The sequence below is a fragment of the Spea bombifrons genome, chromosome 3 (genome assembly GCF_027358695.1).
Source record: "Spea bombifrons isolate aSpeBom1 chromosome 3, aSpeBom1.2.pri, whole genome shotgun sequence".
Taxonomy (NCBI): domain Eukaryota; kingdom Metazoa; phylum Chordata; class Amphibia; order Anura; family Pelobatidae; genus Spea; species Spea bombifrons.
In genome coordinates, this window is record NC_071089.1 from 90,169,495 (window position 1) to 90,191,736 (window position 22,242).

Consider the following 22,242-nt stretch of genomic DNA (forward strand, 5'->3'; position numbering starts at 1 on the left):
TGTGAGTAGTGCTCTCTTCACATCATGTATCGATGCGTCTTTAATATATCTATTGTAAGTAGCACTGCGTACGTTTTGGTGCTATATAAATAAAAGATAATAGTAATAATTGTGGTTCATATACATATCTAAAACTGATCTCTATCTGATCTCTATTTTCCCTGGTTAGATTTTATTTTTGATTACATTTTAAAGTATATGAGCCAGTTAAGACACTTACTGCAGATCCATGCTCTTTCTTTAATTGCTGTAGCACGGTAAAAGAAATGATTTTATAGGTCTGGTGGCATTTCTCTTAGAACAATTTGCAATTGGTACCAGTAGATAAAAACTGCCTACATTTTAACTTTTTACATTTTAACTTGTATTAAAAACACATGTACATTTATACATCACATGGGTGCAAAAGGAGATAACGTTAATTTTAACCCTATAGGGGCAGCTCAACCATCAGATTACATTGCTAGAAAATGTAAATACTCACCCACAAGTTTGTTACGGGGACGCTAATAGGCTTGGGTTTCATTCCAGCTAGTAGAAGATCCTAGTGGACAACCAAATAAAATCACCTAAGCTGTCACCGAGACCCTAATATGTATATAGTTTTAAAATAAAATTTCTTTCTGTTCATCACACGAGGCTGATACTACAACGGGTTCATGTCATGATCCAAAGTTGCATTTGATCCTGTTACATAAATGCATGGATATGATGTATAGATAAATTTAGTGTAATTAGTAATTGGATATAACAATGGTAAGAAAAGACATCATTTGATTCAGATCGATTAACTATTTATCAGCTGAGCAAAATTCATGACAGCTGTGTTCCACATGGGGTTAAACAAAGAACATTGGAGGTTGGAGGTAAATATACGCTATGTTAAAACCTGCTACGTTGCAGATTTTTTTCTCCTAGGTTGATATGACTGCATGTTTGACAGTTTTCCTAAGGTAGGTTATTTTGGCAAAACATATGTTTCCATTTTCTCTTCCCCTGGTTCCATTTTGGTCCCTGGGCTCCTTCAGGGTCACAGCAACATTAAGGCTTTTGTCACAGTGATTAATAGCTCTTTAGATCATCTTTAATTCACTCTCTAATGACCGAGGGTCTTTTTGCACTCCAAGTAATCTGGTGATGTATGAGCCAATAGAACACCTTGTGGCAGAGGTGAAAAACATTCCGGCGATGCAAATATTATCATGGGAACAAATGTTTTCCCTTTTAATAAAAATTAATGAATTCAACCCAGGAGCAAGTAAGAAAAACGGCGGTGTGGAAAATTCAGCGCAACTAAGCTTCTATTTCTTGATGCAATCGATTTGTCTTTTTAAATAGACAATGCTTGTATGCATGAGCGCGTAGCTTTTAACAGTGCCGTGCCTAATAAATACATTTATGTAAGTGTAATGGATTTACACATCATTTAGGGTCATTATTGTTGGATGCACATAATTTTTTTTTTTTTGCTATATATTTTTAAGTGCGTTTTCTAGTCTTGCGCCTTATCACTTATGTTACTGTCTATGGCACTGGTCCCATCGGAGTATAAGCCGTTATGATTTGTAGCTGCTGCAACCCGTCATCATGCTTCTGTGGGTTTACCCATGGGTCTCTAGGCATCACGGCCGCTGGGGGCAGAGCGGGTAGCATTTGGCTCCATGCACCCATTTCAATCCACTACCCTCACCCCTGTCCCGCTTATGTGTGTCAATCCATTTAGTCAATCAAGATTATTATTAATAATATTATTAGTACTGTTTGATTTAAAAATAACATGGCCGTCTTGTTTTAAAGGTTGGTTATTAATGGTTTGGTTCTCTTTCCCCAACTGGGGTAAATAGTTCATACTACATTAGTTGGAGCATTTGGATCATGCGCACCTCGAGATTCTCCGCTCCATAGCACAGGCTTTGTTTCTCTACTTGTTTAAAAGTTATTTTAGTTTATTATGTAGCATCTGCTTTTAGGAACATTTTCTTGCAGGTTGGGAATGGCTACAATATTACATTTGTTATTACTATTATTTTCATTAGAGGAAATTGGAAGTCTCTGATTCCGATTAATAAACTGCTATTTCTTAAAAATATCGTGAGAAATGCAGTTCTCATACCCCCTTTCCTTCATATCAGCATAGGAAACTGAGCTCCACTTCATGTGACTGTGTTGAGCTAATAACATTAGACAAAGAGCTTTGCACTCTGACATATGCTGCGGTATAATATCATTTAGTTAGCTTTCCTCCCACCTATTGACTGCAACAGTTTATTTATTGCATGGACAGAAACGTACAGCTTTATCCTCCTGAACTTTTGCCTCTGCGAAAACCAACCATTTTGGGGTTGTGATCGGCCTCTATTGGCTCTGTCTTTCGCTTGCTTGCTTGCGTGGGCTCGATGTGTTTTAATTTGATAATGAGGCTTTCTTTTTGTTTTTTGTTTTGTTATATTTCGATAGCTTCTGATTCTTTCTTCACGTAACAAGAAAGCCCATTCTCTCTGGTATACTGCTTTTCTGTAATAGTTTCCCATACCAGCGATATCATTCAGATCTTGAAAGGAAGAACGGCAAACTTTTCTATTCTGTGTTTTACCTCTCTGCAGCGCTTATCTACAAAGCAGCATATTACAGAAGGTCTTAAAGTCTTTTTGTTGGTTTTTATTTCTTCCAAGAGACACCCAAGGAGGGTAGCTAATTTGTTCTTTATTTATGCCAAGGACAAAAAAAATGGTGATTTTTCTTTTTAAATTTATTTCCATTGTGTCTCCAAAGAGCATTTCCTTTTCCCAGAATTCAGCTAGTAAACCCAAAGTGTACTGTTATGCCGTCTGGTCTCTAGGGAGCGTAGGCACCGAGTTGAGTATCTGTTTGCTCTTTGACTGCCCTGAGGATAAAGAATATAGTAGGAGTAGACCTTTTTTCGAGATTGGCTTCTGATGAGTCAAATAAAACAATGTAAGAGACACGGACGTCTCTTACACCTTCCATAACTTCCAGTTCCATTTGTTAATGTAAATGCAGTGGCTTCCTGACATGTCTGCTCATTGACTACTGCCTGAGAGTTAAGAGTTAGACTTTCTCCATTATGCCAGTTATTTTTAAGCCACATCTTGCTGAATCAGATAACTTCTTTTGGCACCCATAGTTCATAGTCGCGTAAGCCAGGAGAAGACCTTTAGTTAGTATTTATATAGCGCTGGTATATTTTACACCTTTAATTGAGGAAGAGAGACTGCAACATTTTTGAGGAATATCCATATAAATGTGAAACTATCGATAATCTGCAGAAAGATGGTAAAATGGTTTCATTTCGTCAGTCTGACGAATTAACCGTGCGGGGTATGAGTAGACCTATCTAGCCGTGTTGTGTTTTTTAAGAAATCCGTCCCTGCTTTACTCTTGTTAGGTTTTGTTTTCTGTATTTTTCTTTTACATTTTAATGCGGTCGCTAAAGAGCCGGCAATCTAATGATTGGTTCTGGATGGCTGGGATAACTCAAGCAGGGCTTGTCTTTGGACACTTGATTACGGAGAGTAAAATAAATCAATTGGAACAAGCAGGTAACAAATGGCCAAGCTCAGGTCAGCAAAGCAGAGCTCAGAAAATAGAGATCAGGGCCACACTGCGTTATGATATGCGCTAGTTCCGAATCGAACAGGGTGGGTATTCTTCAAGCCCCTATTGAGGTGGACGGGGGATGCACTTGAACCAAAGCAGCTGGGTTTTTGAAGTCTAGAAGCACTTAATTTACTGTAATTTGAAATTTTGCTTTTTCGTTCCTGCCAAGGAACATTTAAATGACGTAAAAAGACATTTCGAATGTCAGAACGTAAGTAATCTATGCGGGCAGTGATACTGTGGTCTTGCTTGGGTCTGACAGAAGAGCACAGGAACGTTTTTTAGATATGTGACTCAGACCTAAACTCTAATCATATAACCTGGATTGCCTCTTTTAACATTAAATGGCAAACAGATTGCATTGAAGACATCATTTTAAACTGACAAACTTTAGAAAAATCAAATACCCAGAGCTTCACTTTTTTGGCCGATTTGAAGAGCACAATCAGCGACGAAACTATTTGTGTATTTATATTTGGGCTTTTCCCCCACAAAGTACATAAAATATACGCAGCCTAATTGTGTAATATTTTATTCTTAGAAATTGTATATCTTGGCGTAATCAGAAAATACTGGAACGTCAAAGAAAAAAAATCCGATAAGCAGCCGTTCTAAAGTATATTACAAAGATAAAATGAAATGCTTTCTTGTATGTGCAGCCTGCCATATACCACCTGTCTTGCATTTGTAATCTTTTGGTTCATATTTAGTAAGCCTGGACCTGCCTAAACTCCCAATCTATTTATAATTGTTGGGCGGAAATACCTCTGGCATTAATTAAACTGTGCAAATCTGCGTACTTGGCTGTTAAACCCAGCTGTATTCCATTACATCTCTGAGCGTTTCAGAGTTCATTGTGAAGTCCATGGTATGCTCGCCATTTAGCTGGAAATACCAGTTATTTTGTTCAACGGGATTCTGTACAGCAGGGCCAATAGTTCATTTTTAAGGCATCTCCACGTAAACATGTTAATAAATTATTCTTGTATACAGTATCATAGTAATCGTAGTACATAGGTGTTTTTTTAGGTCTCTTAATGTAAAAATAAATTTTCTGCTGATTTACATAAATATTGTGACTTAGGGACGCAAAACCCTACGTACCGGCAAACAGGTAAGTAGAAGCAGTAGAAGGTTGAGGATAAGAGTGCAGAGGAATGGCGTCTGTCCTCGCATCTCCTTTTATAAATATTATTTCATCTATACCTACATCTGGCACATCATGGAATCGTTGAACAATAGAACAGTGCCAAGAGAAACCGTAACATCTATTTAAATGTTATTTATACATGTTAACGTTAAGGCGTTCACGTGTCAAAACTGAGGACGGCTATGGAACTTCTCACATAAAACATGCTATTTTTGGAGTACATGAAAACCCCAACGTATTTAAACAAAGAGATTAAAATCATTAGCAGATTAACTGAATATGACAGCTCAATCAAATGTATGTTAAATATTTCCACAGAACGGTCGGAGCCGTAGCCAAACCAAACGTATTTGCTAAACCTACATATTCTGTCTAGGAACATCTTAGAGGAAGGAAGCCAAGTAGTGACGCTATTTCAGACTAACAGCTGATGTACCAGCCTCAGAAAGTCTTGGCATGCCCCTGAGGCATCCGAACATGTTCTATCTAATATGCGTTTGCTTTCTTTGAACCGCGTTCTGAGGAGTTTGTATTTTTAAACCATATGCCGTGTGTCTGTGTTAATGAAAGGCAATGACATGTTTCCACAGATACAGTAACAAACAGCACATTGTACAATGCTTGTCATATCTGCCAACAATCCTAGGTGGACCAGAGCCATTAAACCTTTAATGTCCAACGTTTGCTTCTTTATAAGATTCTAGGATTATGTTTAAGTGGCAACTGCGGTTTTTCGAAGATGCCTTGGGTCTGTTGAGAGATTCCCTATGGCTGTCCCTCGTCATTTGGAAGGGTCGCTCTAAAACAATGACACCGTGCCTGTTTTCACACCAGAGATTACCGTGTGCTGATGTTTGGTGAAAGCAAGCGGCTCAGTGCAGTACCTGGAGGGGCTATGACCGTCCCAAAGAAATAACTAATCTAAATAGACGTGTGTGTGTGTGTGTGTATATGTGTGATATATCTATATAACGCCCTCTGTCGACTACAGAACTCTTATGGTATTCTTCCTTTCAGGTTAAAGATTAGCGGAAATATCCCCTGAAGGCCAAGGGATATAACATCTCAATCAGTCCATAAAGAGGAACCTTATGTCTCTAGGCAAGTAGTACGTTTAGGATACTAAGGTAACATGAGCAGTGCCCTGCGTTTAGTTACGGGTGAGGGAGTTACTCAGGTCAGGCAAAGGGAACGATAGGAGGCAAAAGGTTGAATATATGGAATATGATGGGGTATTCATGCTAATCCATTTTTGAATGGACTTTGCATAAACTTTTATATATTCATTGTTTATATTCACCTAAAGGAATGTAATTGATTAGGATTATGTTGTTCATGCCTTCAAAGTATACTTGTAGTTTGTAAAGCCTGAAATATTTTCTTTCTCTGAATAAAGGAGAAATTAAACTTTAAAAAAAAATCTGACATGCCCAAGATCTGACAGTTGAGAATATTGCCAAAACAGAGTAAAAAGTTCCCATTAGCTGCCAAAAGTGTTCAGCCAAATTCGGCTCTTCTTTCAGCTTCGGTGCATGATGATTTAGTGCCGAAGCAGCCCTGATATCACGCTGTCAGAAGCAAAACCTTGTTAATAATGTCTTAAGACATGATAGGTTCATCAGTTAAATAAAACTCTCTTTTGTGAAATAGCTACGCCAAGTCAAATTAGTAGCCCAGCGTGAGTTTTCCTAATCTCGTCTGGTACATTTGTCCATGCGCTATTCATTTTTTTTCCTCCTTCCTGAAAAGACTTAAAGGCGTAGTGTCCCTTTTGTGAACATAGAAAACATCCCTATTAAAATAATCCCCTTGGAAAAAACACACAAATCGTTGCTAGAGGGGCTTTTGCGGTAGCTTTGTGTGACAAATTCACATAGGGGGGGCTTTTATTGTGGCAAATGTATTATTATTACTATTACATATAGCACCATCATATTTCGCATCGCTGTACACACCGTGTGTATATGTATCCCGTTATCTAGATAAATAGATATAAACAATGTTAATAGGCAAGACAAAATATGATGCAAACCAATCTTAGATTTGATGGGTTAGATGTCTTTCTGATTATCTGTAACTCCTATATAGCTTTCCTAAATGTAAGAATAAAAACCAAAAATAAAGAGAAAGTTTGTGTCCGAAGACTGTGAACTCCCAAATCGGCAGTTTTTGCAATGGAGAAATATTTAAGTATCTATCCAGAGCGTTGGATAGCGGCAGGACTAACAATGACTCTCCTGGCTCGAGCTGTCTATTTCTGCATTCCAGGGGCCGGTGTAGATTAAGTAACCGTGGCTGGAATGGCACGATGACACGTAGGCTTTCATCTTCTGTGAGCACGAAGGAGGAGAAGCTACTACACGCTCAACAGGCTGCAGAAAGGGTTAACCGCTCTCCTGTATTCACATTGCTTTTGTTCAGCAAAACTCTGTGACCTTGCAGTTTGTCTTCTCTTTCAAGTGATTACACTTTCCAACTTTAGAACAGAGCAGAAGAACGAATGCGTTTGTGTTTCTCTACTGTACACAGCTAGATGCTGACATGTTAAGCATCTCCTGCGGTTTACAATAACTCTCGGAGATGTGGACCTCCCCCTGTGTTCTCATTATGCCAAATAATGCCTTGTGGAAATGATTCTTCTAATCCTTTCTTCTAGTTTCGCTCAGTCTCTAGAAACATTATAAAACCAATCCAATTAAAAGTCATTACCTCTTACGTCCGGTCACTCTTTGCAATCTTGATTGGAAATTTGTTTGTTTTTTTTCTATTGTTTCACGGCACAGAAGTTTTACCATTCAGTAGAGCGGTAAAAGTTTCTAGAATACTATATATATATATATATATATATATATATATATATATATATATATATAAAATATAATCTTTTTCTGCTGACTTTGTTGCTTGTAGAGTATGTTTGGTTGGGCGACTTTGTTGCTTGGTAGCGTTCTAGTTGGCCGAGAGTCGTGAGGGTCGTAGTTGTGGAACAGTTGGAGCTGGACTCAATTTTAGACTACTATGTCTCAATGATGTCTCAATGATTCTCCATGCCCTTTGTAGATTTATAATTGGCATAAGTCACATTACCGCTCACTCTAGTGATTCTCCTTATTGCTGGCCACAACTCCCGTTGTGTTAATCGAGCCTCATGTCATATGCAGTGAAGACATCCGTGGCTTAACCAAAATAGGAAAGGCGATTGAGTGTGATCATCATCCTTACGTACGCGGATGAAGCTGCCGGACCGTCATATTAGATCAGAATAAAACTCCTCAACCGACATTTAAATATTGACTCTCTAGCAATGACATAAGAGTCAGGAGGAATATTTGTATTCTGGGATACAGTTCAGAGATTTATTCTACATAAAACTATTTTACATGCATGTCGCTCATTTTTAGAGTAGGATTTTATTTATGTAGGCTAATAAGCTTTCAATTCAGCCCACAATTTCCTTTTAAGCATCGAATACCAGGTAAGATGAGTAATGCTCCGTGTTACTACCCTAAAATTAATGCCAAAATAATCACAATAAACTACTTTCGTGATAACACACGAGGCGTTCCATTTCATCTATATTATTCTGGGCGGTAATCACATTCATAGAATACAGTTTATCCATAGGAAACAAGCTCACTTGACATGCAAAGTCAGACGGTTTGCAGTAATTCTAAAATGTTAGAAAACAACTATAAAGATCAGTGTTTTATATTGGCTTGAATAAGTTTTCCGTAATCTGTAAAATAAATAAACAAGCCTGCCCTAGGAAAAATATATATAAAACTCGGTCTATTTTATTGAAAACAAACTTTTCAAATCAGGTGATATAATGGCTAGTTTAAATCTTGCTAACAGCAAATAAGTTTTCAGCGGGCTTTATGATTGCGGTTAAGTCTAGCACATCAAAACAGAAGCTCGGCTGTTATAAATTAGATTATAAAAGATGATTCCGTTCAACTGCAGATATAGTTAGATCTGTACTGTAAATATGGAACCGGCTTTAAAGCATTTAGAATTTGCATAAAATAGCAATTTGTATGGCAAAATATGCGGAAAACATCTTTTCAACAATGCACCCTTATTAAGACAACAAATCCGGTGCATAGCAAATCTTTTAGACAGTGTTAGACCAAAAAGGATATTGTGCGGTGGCTTCAGAATGCTACTGGTTTTCTTGTATGTTGTTGATGACTTCCAGAGACAAAGAAAAGCATGTGTTCTGGTCAGTGTGGCACAGATCCTATTGAAAAGCCCGCTTTCTTCAAGGGCTGGTTCATATCCACTATGGAAGCTTTAGTACCAAAGCAAATCTCTTTATAAACTAACTTCCAATATTAGATTTTACAAGAATAATGCCAGCTTTTGACACAGCTCTTTGCGAAATCCTTCATCTGTTTTAGCCCTAACAGTTACACTGAATCACACACTAGAGAGAGTTTTACCGCATGACTTTAATTGAAGATGACAGGTCCTTCCGACCATCTCTTGGGGATGGGCTTCCATGTTTCCTAAGGCCCTAGGTAGAAGCCTAGGTTGCCTTGTTTGTGCGACACCAATGCGTTGGGCCAATAAAAAGGGCACTTGATGAATATTTTGTTGTTACTGGCTCTTTAGATAGGTAAGTTTACCAATACGGACGGTGGGGTAGAGTCGTACTTCAGACTATGCAGATTCTAGGTCATTTGATATTTTGCACGCTAGCGTAAAGTAGCGTGATTATTGTAATACCTGGCCATAAGATAAGCGCCTCGTAGTGGTGTGATTGACGAGCGTAGTATGGAAATAGCCTTATAGCGTTAGGTCGGGGTTGAGTTAGTCTTGGCAGTGAATTGGTTCCTGCACAGCCACGGGTAATTTTTCCTCCACACGGATCGTCCACCCTGCTCCAATTAACCTTTACAAAAATGTTTCCTTTGAAGTCTGGCTTGTTTGTTTTTAAGTAGCACTGGTGAATATAATGGGAGGAAACTCGTATAGTTACCAATAGTAAATCTATCCATGGATCTCTTTTGTGCACGGCAGGAGTTTGGCAATTCTCCGATGATCCCATCAGAGTGGTGTGGTGAATAATTTATAGTAACCTTTGTCCTGCTATACCTTACTGCTTTATGTGTTAAAAAATGTAGGAACTCATAAATGCCCTTGAGGTAATCATATAATGACTACATTCTTTTACTCATCAAAACACAAAGAACCTACTGCCAAAAATTTTATCTGTACATAGCTTTTTAGAATAAATGTTATTTTGGGTAAATTAACTACCATTTTTTTTATTTTAATAAACTACAATTTTTTGCAGAGCGTCTTACAATACATATGTTCAAATAATCTCATTACTTAGACAAATGGGAACATTAGGTAAAGAGGGCCTTGCTCGTAAAATTATAATCTCTAGGATTTAATTTTTTGACACAAACAATGAGCATGAAGCAAACAAAAGTAGCATGAAGTTAATGGTTTGTTGTATCCTTAGATAAGAGCTTGACGAACGCCAGCACGCTGTTCTCGTTGCATTTACTTGTCTAGGGTTTCACCCGTTGGACACACTAACCAACTCTGTACAGACTCGATTCTTAAATCTAGCTATTGGCTGTATACAGAGATGGCTTTTGGCGGGAGCGCAGCCGGGTCAGGCTGATTTCAGCATTTGGATTCCTAATATCCATCGAAGCCAACATGAGTCTTTGTACTGTACTCATTCGTTTCTTCTGTCCTCTGTTATTGCATTTGTGGCAGCCCCAAAACACAATATAAATGTATTCTATGCAGGGGTGGGAATTGGGGTTTGGCATTACTTGGTATGTATCAGTTCCACTTGTTCGCTTAACCATTGAAAAAACTGGTTGCAGAGCTCTCCAAGTTGAGTAACATCTGATGTAACATTTTACATTTCCAAAAGAATAAGTGGTTTGGGGTGTATCATTTTATTATCATGCCTGAAAGCGGGATTAACCTGTAGAATAGAGTCCACTACTGTATTATTTTGGCCTTTTGATGTAAGGTTTTAATATATTGGCAAGTGCTTTGTATATCCATGGCTGTAAAATGTGTATGTTGTCATTCCTTTTTCATTATTGGATTCTCAATGTTCTTTAAATTATGTATTGCATGAGGTTGGAGGTAGCCCAAAAGTCATGGGGTCAACATTTAATGGAGGAGACACATGAATTCTTTCAGTGGTGTACAAGACTCTTATGCCATGTATAGACAAGGAGATATTACAGTATGTAAAAGTGTTTGTGTCTGCATACAGATGTTCAGCATTTGTATCACTAGGGATGGAGACATTCCTGCAAACAGGTAGTCTAAACGCTCCTTGGGTTAGATTTACCATGGCATAACAGTCAAAAGATAAGAGGTATTAAATGATTTTAATATTTTTATTGGTTTATTTGAACACATCTACTCGTAATCATCTGAAGGTTTTGAATTCTATGCAACAACAGATGTGCTAGTGATGTCGTAAAGAATATTAGTAGAACAAATGCTTTGACAGGGAGATGGGGAATTCAACATGAGCGATGATGAGACAGAAAATTTGGTGTAAAGAACATGGACTTAAGTAACACAGGACTTATCTATGTAGATTTTGGGACATCAAATGTGCCTTCTTTAAATGAAAATATAAGTAACTTAGGTTTTTTGTGTTGGACTTATAAAAGGTAACTTTATAATCCCTAAAGGCAACTCGTTGATTCTACATCCTTTTTTATTTTAGGAAGATTTTTTATAAGCTTTCTAGATCTGTTATGTATGTGTCTAAGATTAACTTTCTTTCTATTTATTAACAGGTGATCATATTTCCATTGAAAACTTTCCTGAGATAAATATTGGAGAGACTTCCCATATTGATGGTGAGATTGGTCCAACATCCAATTTCCCCGATCTGTCATCTCCAGCCTCTTCCAGCGATGAATTCACACCCAATGAGGGATCACCCTATCAAGCTCCTATTTATATCCCAGACGACATCCCGATTCCTTCAGACTTCGAACTTCGAGAGTCAAACATCCCTGGGGCAGGGTTAGGAATATGGACGAAAACTAAGATATCAGCTGGCGAGAAATTGGGACCGTTTGAAGGAGAGAAGTGTATGAGTCTTGACAACCCACATTCTGGCTGGGAGGTAGGAAACCCAAAAATATAGGATTTACATTTATGTGGAATATAGATATTTAAGACGGCATCTTAAAGAAAAACTATACAGCTGTCTTGTTTAGTAAACATAAAATTCACTTGAAAATAAACTTTAAAATTAAAATAGAATAAAAAGTGAGTAGTGCGCAATAGAATTATATAAATAATATAAGATGCAAAAAAATGTAATAAATAAATAAATGTGAATGTGCTGCTGGTACACCTCAGAACAAATCCCCACTTTGTTAAAGAAGATGTTTTTTTCTTTTCTCTTTGTTTTATGATTGAATTTTACATACTGCTCGGATTTCCTTGAAGCTACATTGAATTGGTATCATTTGCATTATTTATACTCACTTGGTGTGAGGGGCGCGGTCACCTATATATGTTTTTGTAGTTTAAAATTAAAATGTTCGCCATGTAAAAACATGACATTTTCTACACATTGTAGTCAATTCCTGTATTTTAAACGATTGAAAATAGCGGTCAGATATTCAGCATATCTTACCAGCGCTAATATCTGATGGCTACAGGGGTTTGTTTTGGGGGCTCTTGGTGCCAGAGGGTCTGACTACCTATCTAGTTACCTTAGGTAACCTTCACTAGGTTCTGCGTGCCTTGGTAAACCTTCAGTTATTTTGCCTACTGACACAAGAAATACTCTATGCATAGAAACCCGTGCTTAGCTCATTCGGTGAGCAGAAGTCATGTTTCACACACACATTAAAAGCCTGGGTGTAAATTAGTACACACTAATCTAAAATCACTTTATGTATTTTGTTTCTGTCTGTACTACTGCCACTGAATACCTATTCCCTGTTAGTTACATTTAGTTATATTTTACATTTAACTCCTTGTGCCGTAATGCCGGAGAGTTTCTTTGCAATTTGTTGTACAATCCCAAGAAATCCAGAGAGGAAGGCTCTCACCATTCCACGTTCTAATAATGATCACACGGCTGTAGAGTTCATAATACCACAGACCAAGAGTTATCTTCTTCTTTTAATGGAAAATGTGACAGGAAATCATAATTCTTTCCATTAGCTAAACATGTTGCAGACATTTATTATTGAATGACATAGCAAGAGAGGTTTAAAGATGACATGGCTTCATTAAGTACAGTAGGTGTCATTAAGCAAAACGGTCAATATGCCACGATGCAATGGCCTGTAAAATTGGATTGATTTGGTAAACGTAAGTCAGATAGATATGTTTGCTTTCATCATCAATTTCTGGGGTGAGTGAGAAGGTGATGTCACCAATCCGGAAGCAATCAACCTACAATGGGATCCAGGCAGCCTACTGAAGAACAGATATTGCTGGTGACAGAGGTTCCAAATTCTAGTCCAAAGTAACCTACCAGTGCTGTCACCTCTTATTAATTGTAAAATAGCAAATATTTATCTATATATAAAACACACACACTACCTCAGTCTTGTGTTAACAGGGCTATGGAATATGTAAAGTAATATCGCTTCAACAAAGTGATTTCATTCACCTGCAGGCGGGGAACGTCATTCCTGTTAGTAGAAAATATAAGTTAATGAATAATCTTGATATTTTTTAATTCATTTTGGGGTTGTTTGAATGTATGTATATATGCGTGTGTGTGTGTGTATGTATATATGTATATGTATATATATATATATATATAATGTGTGTGTGTGTATATAAACAAATGTTACCAACAGCCTACTTTTTCTCCTTTTAGTGATTCAGATACTCAAAGCTGTTTCACAGGCTTGCATGCTATCATCTTTGCTCTGATTGAACTCCTTGAATACCAGGACTGTAGCTAAATAAGGTGGTTTAAAATAACTTTGTGTAGCATTTATTTCTGTTACTACCAGGATGCTGCCCATAGCCTAAACCCATGCATGTTGCCCTAAATACCTGCGCTTGGATATTTGCCGTATTGGCAGGATCATTTTTTGAACATGCAGTATTGACATTTCTTTAAAAAAAAATATATTGAATGTCAACCAAGCAATTGTTTCCATGTAGATATAAAAAAATGTTTTGGATGAGTTGATCTCTGCTTTGCCAGGAATCGCTGCCGTTACTGCCAGGTCGACATTTACCATTAACGCCAACATTGCCGATATTATATGTTTAAGGCATTGTTTCCCAAATCTTCACAACAAAATATGTGCATAAAAAGACTTTGTCGAAGGGGTGACCCTTCCAGCAGTAAGTTGTTCATAGTATTTGGTTTAATCATAACAAGAGTATGCATTTCCATCACGTTTCTGCCACTTTGTTTCTTGATTGTTGATCCAATTTGTGACCTTTTTTATATAAAGATCATACTTATATCATGCAAAACTTTAGAAACACTTTTTGTGAATGCACTTTTTAATATTGTCAGTTTAATGTGCAGAGTTTTCTCAATAGCTATATGTGGAGATATCCAGTCTTAAGAAATATAGTTAGTATATCCAACTTAACTGATCAGTATCTTTTCCTCCTGCTTGTGGATTTCAGTTGCATCAGTATAGCATTTGATTTTAATCTTATGTTTAGAATTGCCTTTACAACTTTTTTCCCCCTATACCAATATCTATCAAAACAGGTAGGTTTGGATAACCCCTAACTAATATGAAATATACATTTTTAAAAACATTTTTAATTATCCCGTACTCTCTCCTAAACAAATTCTATACGTTTTGATATATTTATTATATTCTTAAGATAAATATTTACAATGTAAAATGTAAGATTACTTTTTATTGTCTCTGTAAGTCAAATTGTTATGTTATATACTACTTATGTCCTGTCCACCAATTGTACATCGCTATGGAATTTGATAGTGCTATATAAAACAATAATAATAATGATGATAATTGTATTCATCTTGCTTATAGCTATATTTCTGTGTATTATTAAAAATGATGACTAATTGCTTAGTGTCAAGTATTGATCAGTGATTTATATTTATATAATATATTTAAATATATTTTTTAATTCTTTTGTGGAGTGCGAGCGCTTCTACTAGTGTCTTGTTCAAGAAGTGTAAAGCACTGCAAGTAGTGGATGAATCAGCAGATCAGTCATTTAACATGATTCCGAAATAGAGCCATTGTGTTCTGCGAATATAATTAAATCAGCGATGGCTCTTTTTTTATGGAACAAAGGGACGTAAGCCTTGAGAGACTATCAAAAGCTCTTCAGACATTAGATTTCACCCTTGTTTTCTTTTTAGCTCGGTCTTTCGGCTTCAGTCTTAAATTCGCTTTGCATACCGTAACAGTGTGAGTCTTTTCAATTACGTGACTCTCTATCATTTCCATTATTGCGGAGAAGAGGTCCGGCGGTCTGTTAACAAGCGCCAAAGTTCAGGAACTCTTAAACTAGTTTCTCGGGTCAGAGGTGAAAGTTGACTTTGTGAATGGAACAAAGGTGTGCCTTGATAACTCTGCGAGTAGGAAAGAGATCTTATGTAATGTGTACATTACATGAAGTGTTTTATGAGTGTAGACGATCGGCAACGGCAGCAAAATTGTCCACTCAACAACCAAAAAAATGGGGTTTGGGTTTAAAATTTAACCCTTTCTAGGCAAGTGCAATGTCATACTTTTTACTGATCCCTTTTGCCCCGATTGATAATATTCTAAAACACTAAAATACATAATTTTGCCAAGTAGAAAACCGTCAGTTTTAATGTAATCATTTCAAACCGCCAGACCTTCTAGTTTAACTGTGTCATCTGTTACAATACATGTGACTTTATTAATTCTGCATTGAGAAGAATAGAGTAGCACGGGAATTTAGAGGAATACCGTTTGAAAATGTGAAGTTAAAGATTTATTATTTTAATGTTGCTGTTAAAAATGTTATAATTGATGTTGCAGTTCTAACTATCTAAAATGTATATTAGTGATATAATTTGTTTGTCTCTTTTGCGTAAATATAGATAAAATGCACATTTGTATATATTTCCGATCAGTAGGTGGCACACAGAGCAATGAAACTAAGGCATTGAGCTTTAACTAGCTGCGGCAGTCTATTCACGTTATTATAATGTATGTTATCATCTCTGAAGAAGTCCTAGTTTACTTCGCTAGCAAAATACATGATACCAAACCATATCCCTGAATCGTGTGAACTGCACTCCCATGAGCGGATATGAAGTTACCTCTCTGCGTGTAGAGAAGATGAGCAGCATACTCGCTCCAGCTTCTTTTCTAGGAGTTTCCATAGTGTGGATCTGTTTATTTTGAATGCTTTACTGATTATTTTAGCGAGAAATAGAAAAGAAAACAAATATACAAGTGGTTTAATTTGTTTGTTTTGAGCTTCTTTGCCGCAGAGGTATAGCCTAAGGCAGACACGCCAGTACGGTGGGGTGGACTTACCATTGCAGAAGTTGATCTGCGTTGGTTTCTTGCAGAAGGTAACTGAGGGTGGCCATTAATAATTCTATAGCGATATCAGGGGTTTTAGACATTTCTAGAAACATAGAATGTGTCTGTAGCTAAGAACCATTTAGCCTATCTAGTCTGCCCAATTTCTGAATGCTTTCCTAAGTCCCTAGCTAGGATTTTACACTGTATTAACCTCTGCCACTTCTGCTGGAAGGTTATTTCATGCATCTATCACTCTCTCAGTAAAGAAATACTTTCTGATATTACTTTTAAACCTTCGCCCTTCTAATTATGTCTTCTTGTTGTGGTAGTTTTTCTTCTTTTAAATATACTCTCCTCCTTTATCCTGTTGATTCCATTTATGTATTTAAATGTTTTTATCAAATCCCTGCTGTCTCTTCTTTCAAGCTATACAAGAAAAGATTGTTAAATTTTCCTTGTAAGTTTTATCCTGTGATCTATGAACCATTTTGGTAGCCCTTCTCTGAACTTTCGCCAACATATGATCTGTTCCAGTGATCTGTACAACGGCATGAGCTCTTCCCTCTTTCTACTGCTAATACCTCTCCTTATACAACCAATAATTCTGCTAGCATTACCTGCTGCTCCATTGCATTGACTACCTACTTTTTAAATATACATTTAAGTTTTTGGATTCCCTACCCATGGTTAGGTGGATTTTTGCGTATACCTGGTGGTTTACATACACCATGGGGTTGGACATGCATTTCGCTAGCATGTGGGCACTTGTAAAACATGGCAAAATCCCATATGCATCTTTATTTATAATTTTATTTTAGACCCTTAGTCCGTTACTTGACACTTGAAGAGTCCATGAAGTCTTGTCAGGAAATTGTTCCCATGAATATACAAATTATTTTACCCTATTAAATTGTGCTGCGTCTACAGAAAAGCTATCAAACCTGTAAACTTCCCCCTCATTCTGAATGCCTAACTGTTTTGGAGGTCCATGAGAACCCATGGTTGAGAAACGGTGTAGTTCATCTTAACATCTGTCAATCTTACTTTATTTTTGTTATACAGAAAAGGGAGTACAACCTAAAAAGCATAAAAGGGATGAAAACTCAGGTTATCGGGTTGCCGTTAGAATAATAATGACCAATAAGAAACCAAGAATTCAAAGCATACCCGCCCAATACCATTCAAAAATCCTATCTAAGGCATAAATATACTGTATGGCCATATATTGCCCAGCCAGACACTAAGTGTACCCCAAGTTTGGAGAGTCCTATCTAATGTTTCATGGCTAAATGCAGTGGGACTGAGCTGCCTTTTAACGGAATGAGGCCCTGGACACCATTAACGAGGCACCTGTGTTTCACTTTTTTATGGTTCAAATTAGTTAAATAAAGTGCAATTAATAGGGATGCGCTATAGTCTTATTACATTTGTGCTTGTTATGACATGGAATTCTAGCAAACACACACTTTTGCTAAATGCATTATTATATTTTAAAATGATACCGTCACTCTAGCATCAGCTTCTTAAACATTCAAAAGGAGGGGGGGATGTGAACAAGCTAAATAATGATTACCAGTCACTGGCAGAGGGTTCACCTGGGGTTATGAAAAGTGACCAGAGAGAATTATTTTTTCTGCCCCTTAGAAAGGTGTTGACAATGTGATGACATCTTCTCAAGGAGGATGTCGAAACTTGCAGTAGCTTTCTCAAATCTCTCCTCAGGACACCTTAACCCGGGTCATCCTCTGGGATAACAGCTAATCGCACATTCATATATATAAGATAAGTGCAAACATGTGTGTGTGCAGCAAATGTTTCAAATGTGCTATGCCTGCGGTGTTTTACGATGACTCTACAGAAACCCTCCTTTCCAAAGTTTATTGAACTTATCTCGGCAAACTGCTCCACCAAATCAGTCTACCTTGCAAATGATGGCGTATATGTTGGTATTGGATAGCATGTTGTCACTTATGTGCTCGGCTGGTTGTTTTTTGCGTAAAGTTTATATATTAGTATAGATGCTTATATAAAGTAGGCCATTATTAAGGACACTTTTGGTGAGCCAGGCCAGCCACATGTAGTATAATGAGTTGTGGAAATACTCGACCAGGGCCACTGGTTAAGTGCCTAAAATGTTACGATTAAGTGGTCCACAGAGGTGAGTCATGATTAGCAGTGGTTTCTATTGCCGTCCAAGTGATTTTGGCAACTCCTACATCATAAGGCTGAGATAGAAGTAACAAAAGGTTCCTTACATTGAGATGAACATGTCTGTAAAAGCCCCTTAGCCACCAAGGACTTCAAAGGGCTTTATCATGACACATCGCCTATGCCTGTGAGGAGGAAGAATGGTTTGCCAGTAAGCTCTAGCTGGTGTAGCAGCCTAGGAACATATACATATACACTCAATGCCTGGGAATCTGCATGCACAGATACCTGTCACATCCACTGGATTGATAAACTCTGAAACCTAAATTACCGCTCATTAGTCAGACCTTATTGTTATTATCTTTTATTTATATAACTCCAACGATTTACGCAGTGCTTCCTCCAATACATATATTAACCCCTTGATGACGATTGACGTGCCAGGACAGTCATGATTTAAAACGGGTGTAGAAAGCAATCTACGGTCACTTTCTTTACCCAGACGGTGTTGCTGAGGCATTCAGTAACATCGAGATCTGCATCAGGGGCCGTTTCTAGCCCCTCCCCGGTGCGTCCGCCATGCGTTGTAGGGTGGTGGACACCCATTTTAGGAGCCGATCAATGATCTTCAAAAATGTATGGTTTGATGGAGTAAATTGCATTGGCAGGCTTTAAAGGTGTCCCAAATACCACATGGGGGTAGAATGACCAGATTTGGAACAACTGGTTTTCAAAAGTTGGGTATTTCTAAACTCAGGACAGAAAGTAGAATCTATTTAGCAGGTTTTTTCCTTAGCTTTTATAGATGAGTAAAAGATTTTTCAAGAAAGTAATTTTTTCTTCCCCTCAATTTTCACCATATTTTATATTTTTTTATAGTAAATAATACAGTACAATAAAAATGACATCTAAAGAAAGTACCTTCTTGTCCTGAAAAAACAATAAATAACTTGTGTGAGTTCAGTAAATGGGAAAGAAGAGAATTAAAGCTAAACACGAGCAGGGCCAAAATGTAAAAAAAAAAAAGGAAAATCAGCCATTGTCACGAAGGGATTGAAGAGAAAAGACAAAATTTGACTAAGATAAATCAATACATTTTGTAAAGAGGGCCCTGCTTACAATCTAGACGTACATTCTAGACTTTTAGATACACTTAGTTATTTGTTCAGAATTCACAGTGAAAGAACTTGGTTTAGAAAATGGAAAATGAGTCACAATTGCACAAAATTAACTATGCATTTTATTTAAACCAATTATACCAAATGTAAACGGGATGTTCGATCTGGACACGCCTTTGTAATATGAAACATTTTATTTCTATAGTTCTTGGTATGCCATAATTTGAGTTCATGGTGTGGCTGGCAGCAGGTCTACAGGCACAATAGGTTCATATTACTGTTTCGGTGGCTGGAAATGCGCTAAAATCTGCCCAGACTTCTCTTGCTTTCCTCTTCTTTTCTTAGAATGGATCACGGGATAAGTATTCAGGTTTCTATGCAGACCCAGACCAAGGCCTGAACAGATTAACAGAGAGCATGAATGAAGGCCTGAGGATTAGGAAGCCAAATGCCCAGCCTGTCATCCACCTTGTTTGTAGATTTGCCATTTTTCAGGCTTTCAGAATGAGTATTGAAACCAAGAATAGATAATAAGTACCAGGGTCCCTCAAGTGTTTTGTGATTCACAAAATTCCGCTAACATGTCAGAGCTGACAGGATGATGGAACATTGTGTGTCAGGAGTTAGTTTTTTGTCTCATGTGGGGCTTTAATATTGAGTGAATGCAGATGTTATCAACATGTCCCAGACAGACACAGACAGTGAAATGTGACAAGCTGTCTGCAGAGTAACACCGGCTTGATTTTGTTTAAATAACCCCTTTGTAAAGATATGTTTTAGATGCATATCCGCATAGTGCGAAAGGTGTCCAAATGTAACACGGTAGCAAATCACACAAATTTCCTGCTATCTGTATCACATCACACCCGCAATGTGAATTATGAAGGTGCTACATAAATCGGTAAATAATAATAATCTGTAACTATTATATAGAAAAGAAATATAGGTATATATGCAATGTTCTAAGATAATCCTTTTTGTGTTGTCATTGCCTTCAACCAAATATGTGTTCTTTTTGGCAAACATAGGTTGTGGCTCTTGAACCATGAACTTACTCTTTTTGGAAACGAAATTTAAGTGTTTACAGATTAGCTTACACATGATGCGCTGGTGTGAAAATAAATGACCTATCCAGTTTTAAGAATGGTGATAAATTGGTCCTTAATTCCCCTAAAACGACCTAAAACGCTTTTTTTTTTCTTTTTTTTTCAGCTATATACAGTTTTCTTGTATAGAGTTAGATGGTCATTGTTCACAAAATTCATTACGTACATTTGCCAAAAATACTTTTGTGGTTTATAGAGAACAAAATCTGTACAGCAATCACAGTAATTCCATAATGTGACTAATTTTATGACTTATGTGCAATACATAGAGGTTTATGTGAAAAACATGGAGGTTTCCAGAGGGAACCTTTAGAATATCAGCTGGGGGAGCAAGACTTTACTTCTTGTCTCACCTGAAAACTTGGAATGCAACAATTTTTATTATCGTTATTGGGGAAATTAAAAATTAAGCCGCTAATTGTCCTGCAAGTTAAGTTTTAAATTTCATCGGCCAGCTCGGATCCATTCCCAGGAATTAAGTGGCTTCCTTTTTGTACAAATTGAATGCTTCAACTGCAAGGAGCTCTTTTGTTCAAATAATTCAGCCAGCATGGAAATGATTTTCTCATTTAAGATGCTTTTCTCTCTTCTCTTCATTGTGTCCGTAAAATAGAGTAATGCCCAACTACTCTCTAATCAGCTTAAAAGGCTGATTCATTCTGCAGGGTTGTTTTCAGTGTATGGCTACAGGTGGGCACTCCAAGGGGTTTCTTCCTGGAGAGAAGCATTGTGTGTGTGTTCAGGAAGACTACATAGCTTCTCTCTCTCTCTCTCTTCTATCTTTCTCTTTTATCTGTCTTAGAATCCACCAGCTCGCCGGACACTAAGTTTGTTTTAGGAGCTGGCGGAGTGGTATTTCATATAAAGGGGAAACAAATATTCATGTATGTTAAGCTCCAAGTGCTGTTAAAGGTATTCTGATCACCTACTTTATTTTGCGTTCGGGGTACAGAATATAAACCAGACGATATTCCACTAGCACTAGCAGGGCAGTAAAGGTGCAGATGCAGCTTTATTGTCCAGGTAAGACTGTCTTCTGATTTCTGATTTAGTTTATTCACTAAAGAATGTGTTAGCAGGAAGGTTGCAGTTTTAGCTCACTGGCTTCGCTTTACATTATGAAGGGCTAACCCCAGTGAGCTTTTGCTCCAAGAATCGCTTGGATGGCCTTGCGGCATATTTAAATAATTGAGAGTTCCTGAAACCGTACATCATGCAGGGCCAGCTTAGCCCTTCTTGCAGAGATATTTGCCAGTGTTTGCCCTTCATAATGCATAGTGAATACAGGATGATTAAACCGTAGTTAACCTGTCAACTTCTGCTTCAGTGAACATCACAGTTATTAGGTAAGAGGACAAGCTACTGTTTTAACAGGGGTATTCTACCTCTAAGAAGAGAAAATTGTACACAAGGTTTAATATACCCTTACTTTTTCTTGAGATGAAAAATGTCTTGTTCAGCATTGCGAAATTAAAACAAAAAAAGTAGGATAGCGTAATATTGTCTCAGGTTAAAGATTTTACTAGTGCCCTTATTAGTGCACTCGTATATTCACCGAGGATTATAGTCGTAGTAGATGTGTAGTAGTAGATATATTTAATGGAGCAAGAAGATGTAGA

The 22,242-nt window shown here is 37.3% G+C and overlaps 1 protein-coding gene across 3 annotated transcripts in view; it reads left to right on the forward strand.

The window, feature by feature from the left end:
* MECOM (MDS1 and EVI1 complex locus) overlaps positions 1–22,242 on the forward strand; it is a 193,363-nt gene that overhangs the window by 80,230 nt on the left and 90,891 nt on the right. For all 3 annotated transcript variants that reach the window (XM_053458508.1, XM_053458506.1, XM_053458507.1), the window contains exon 2: positions 11,560–11,894. In XM_053458508.1, coding sequence (XP_053314483.1) covers positions 11,560–11,894 — 335 coding nt within the window. The remainder of the gene's footprint in view (positions 1–11,559; positions 11,895–22,242) is intronic.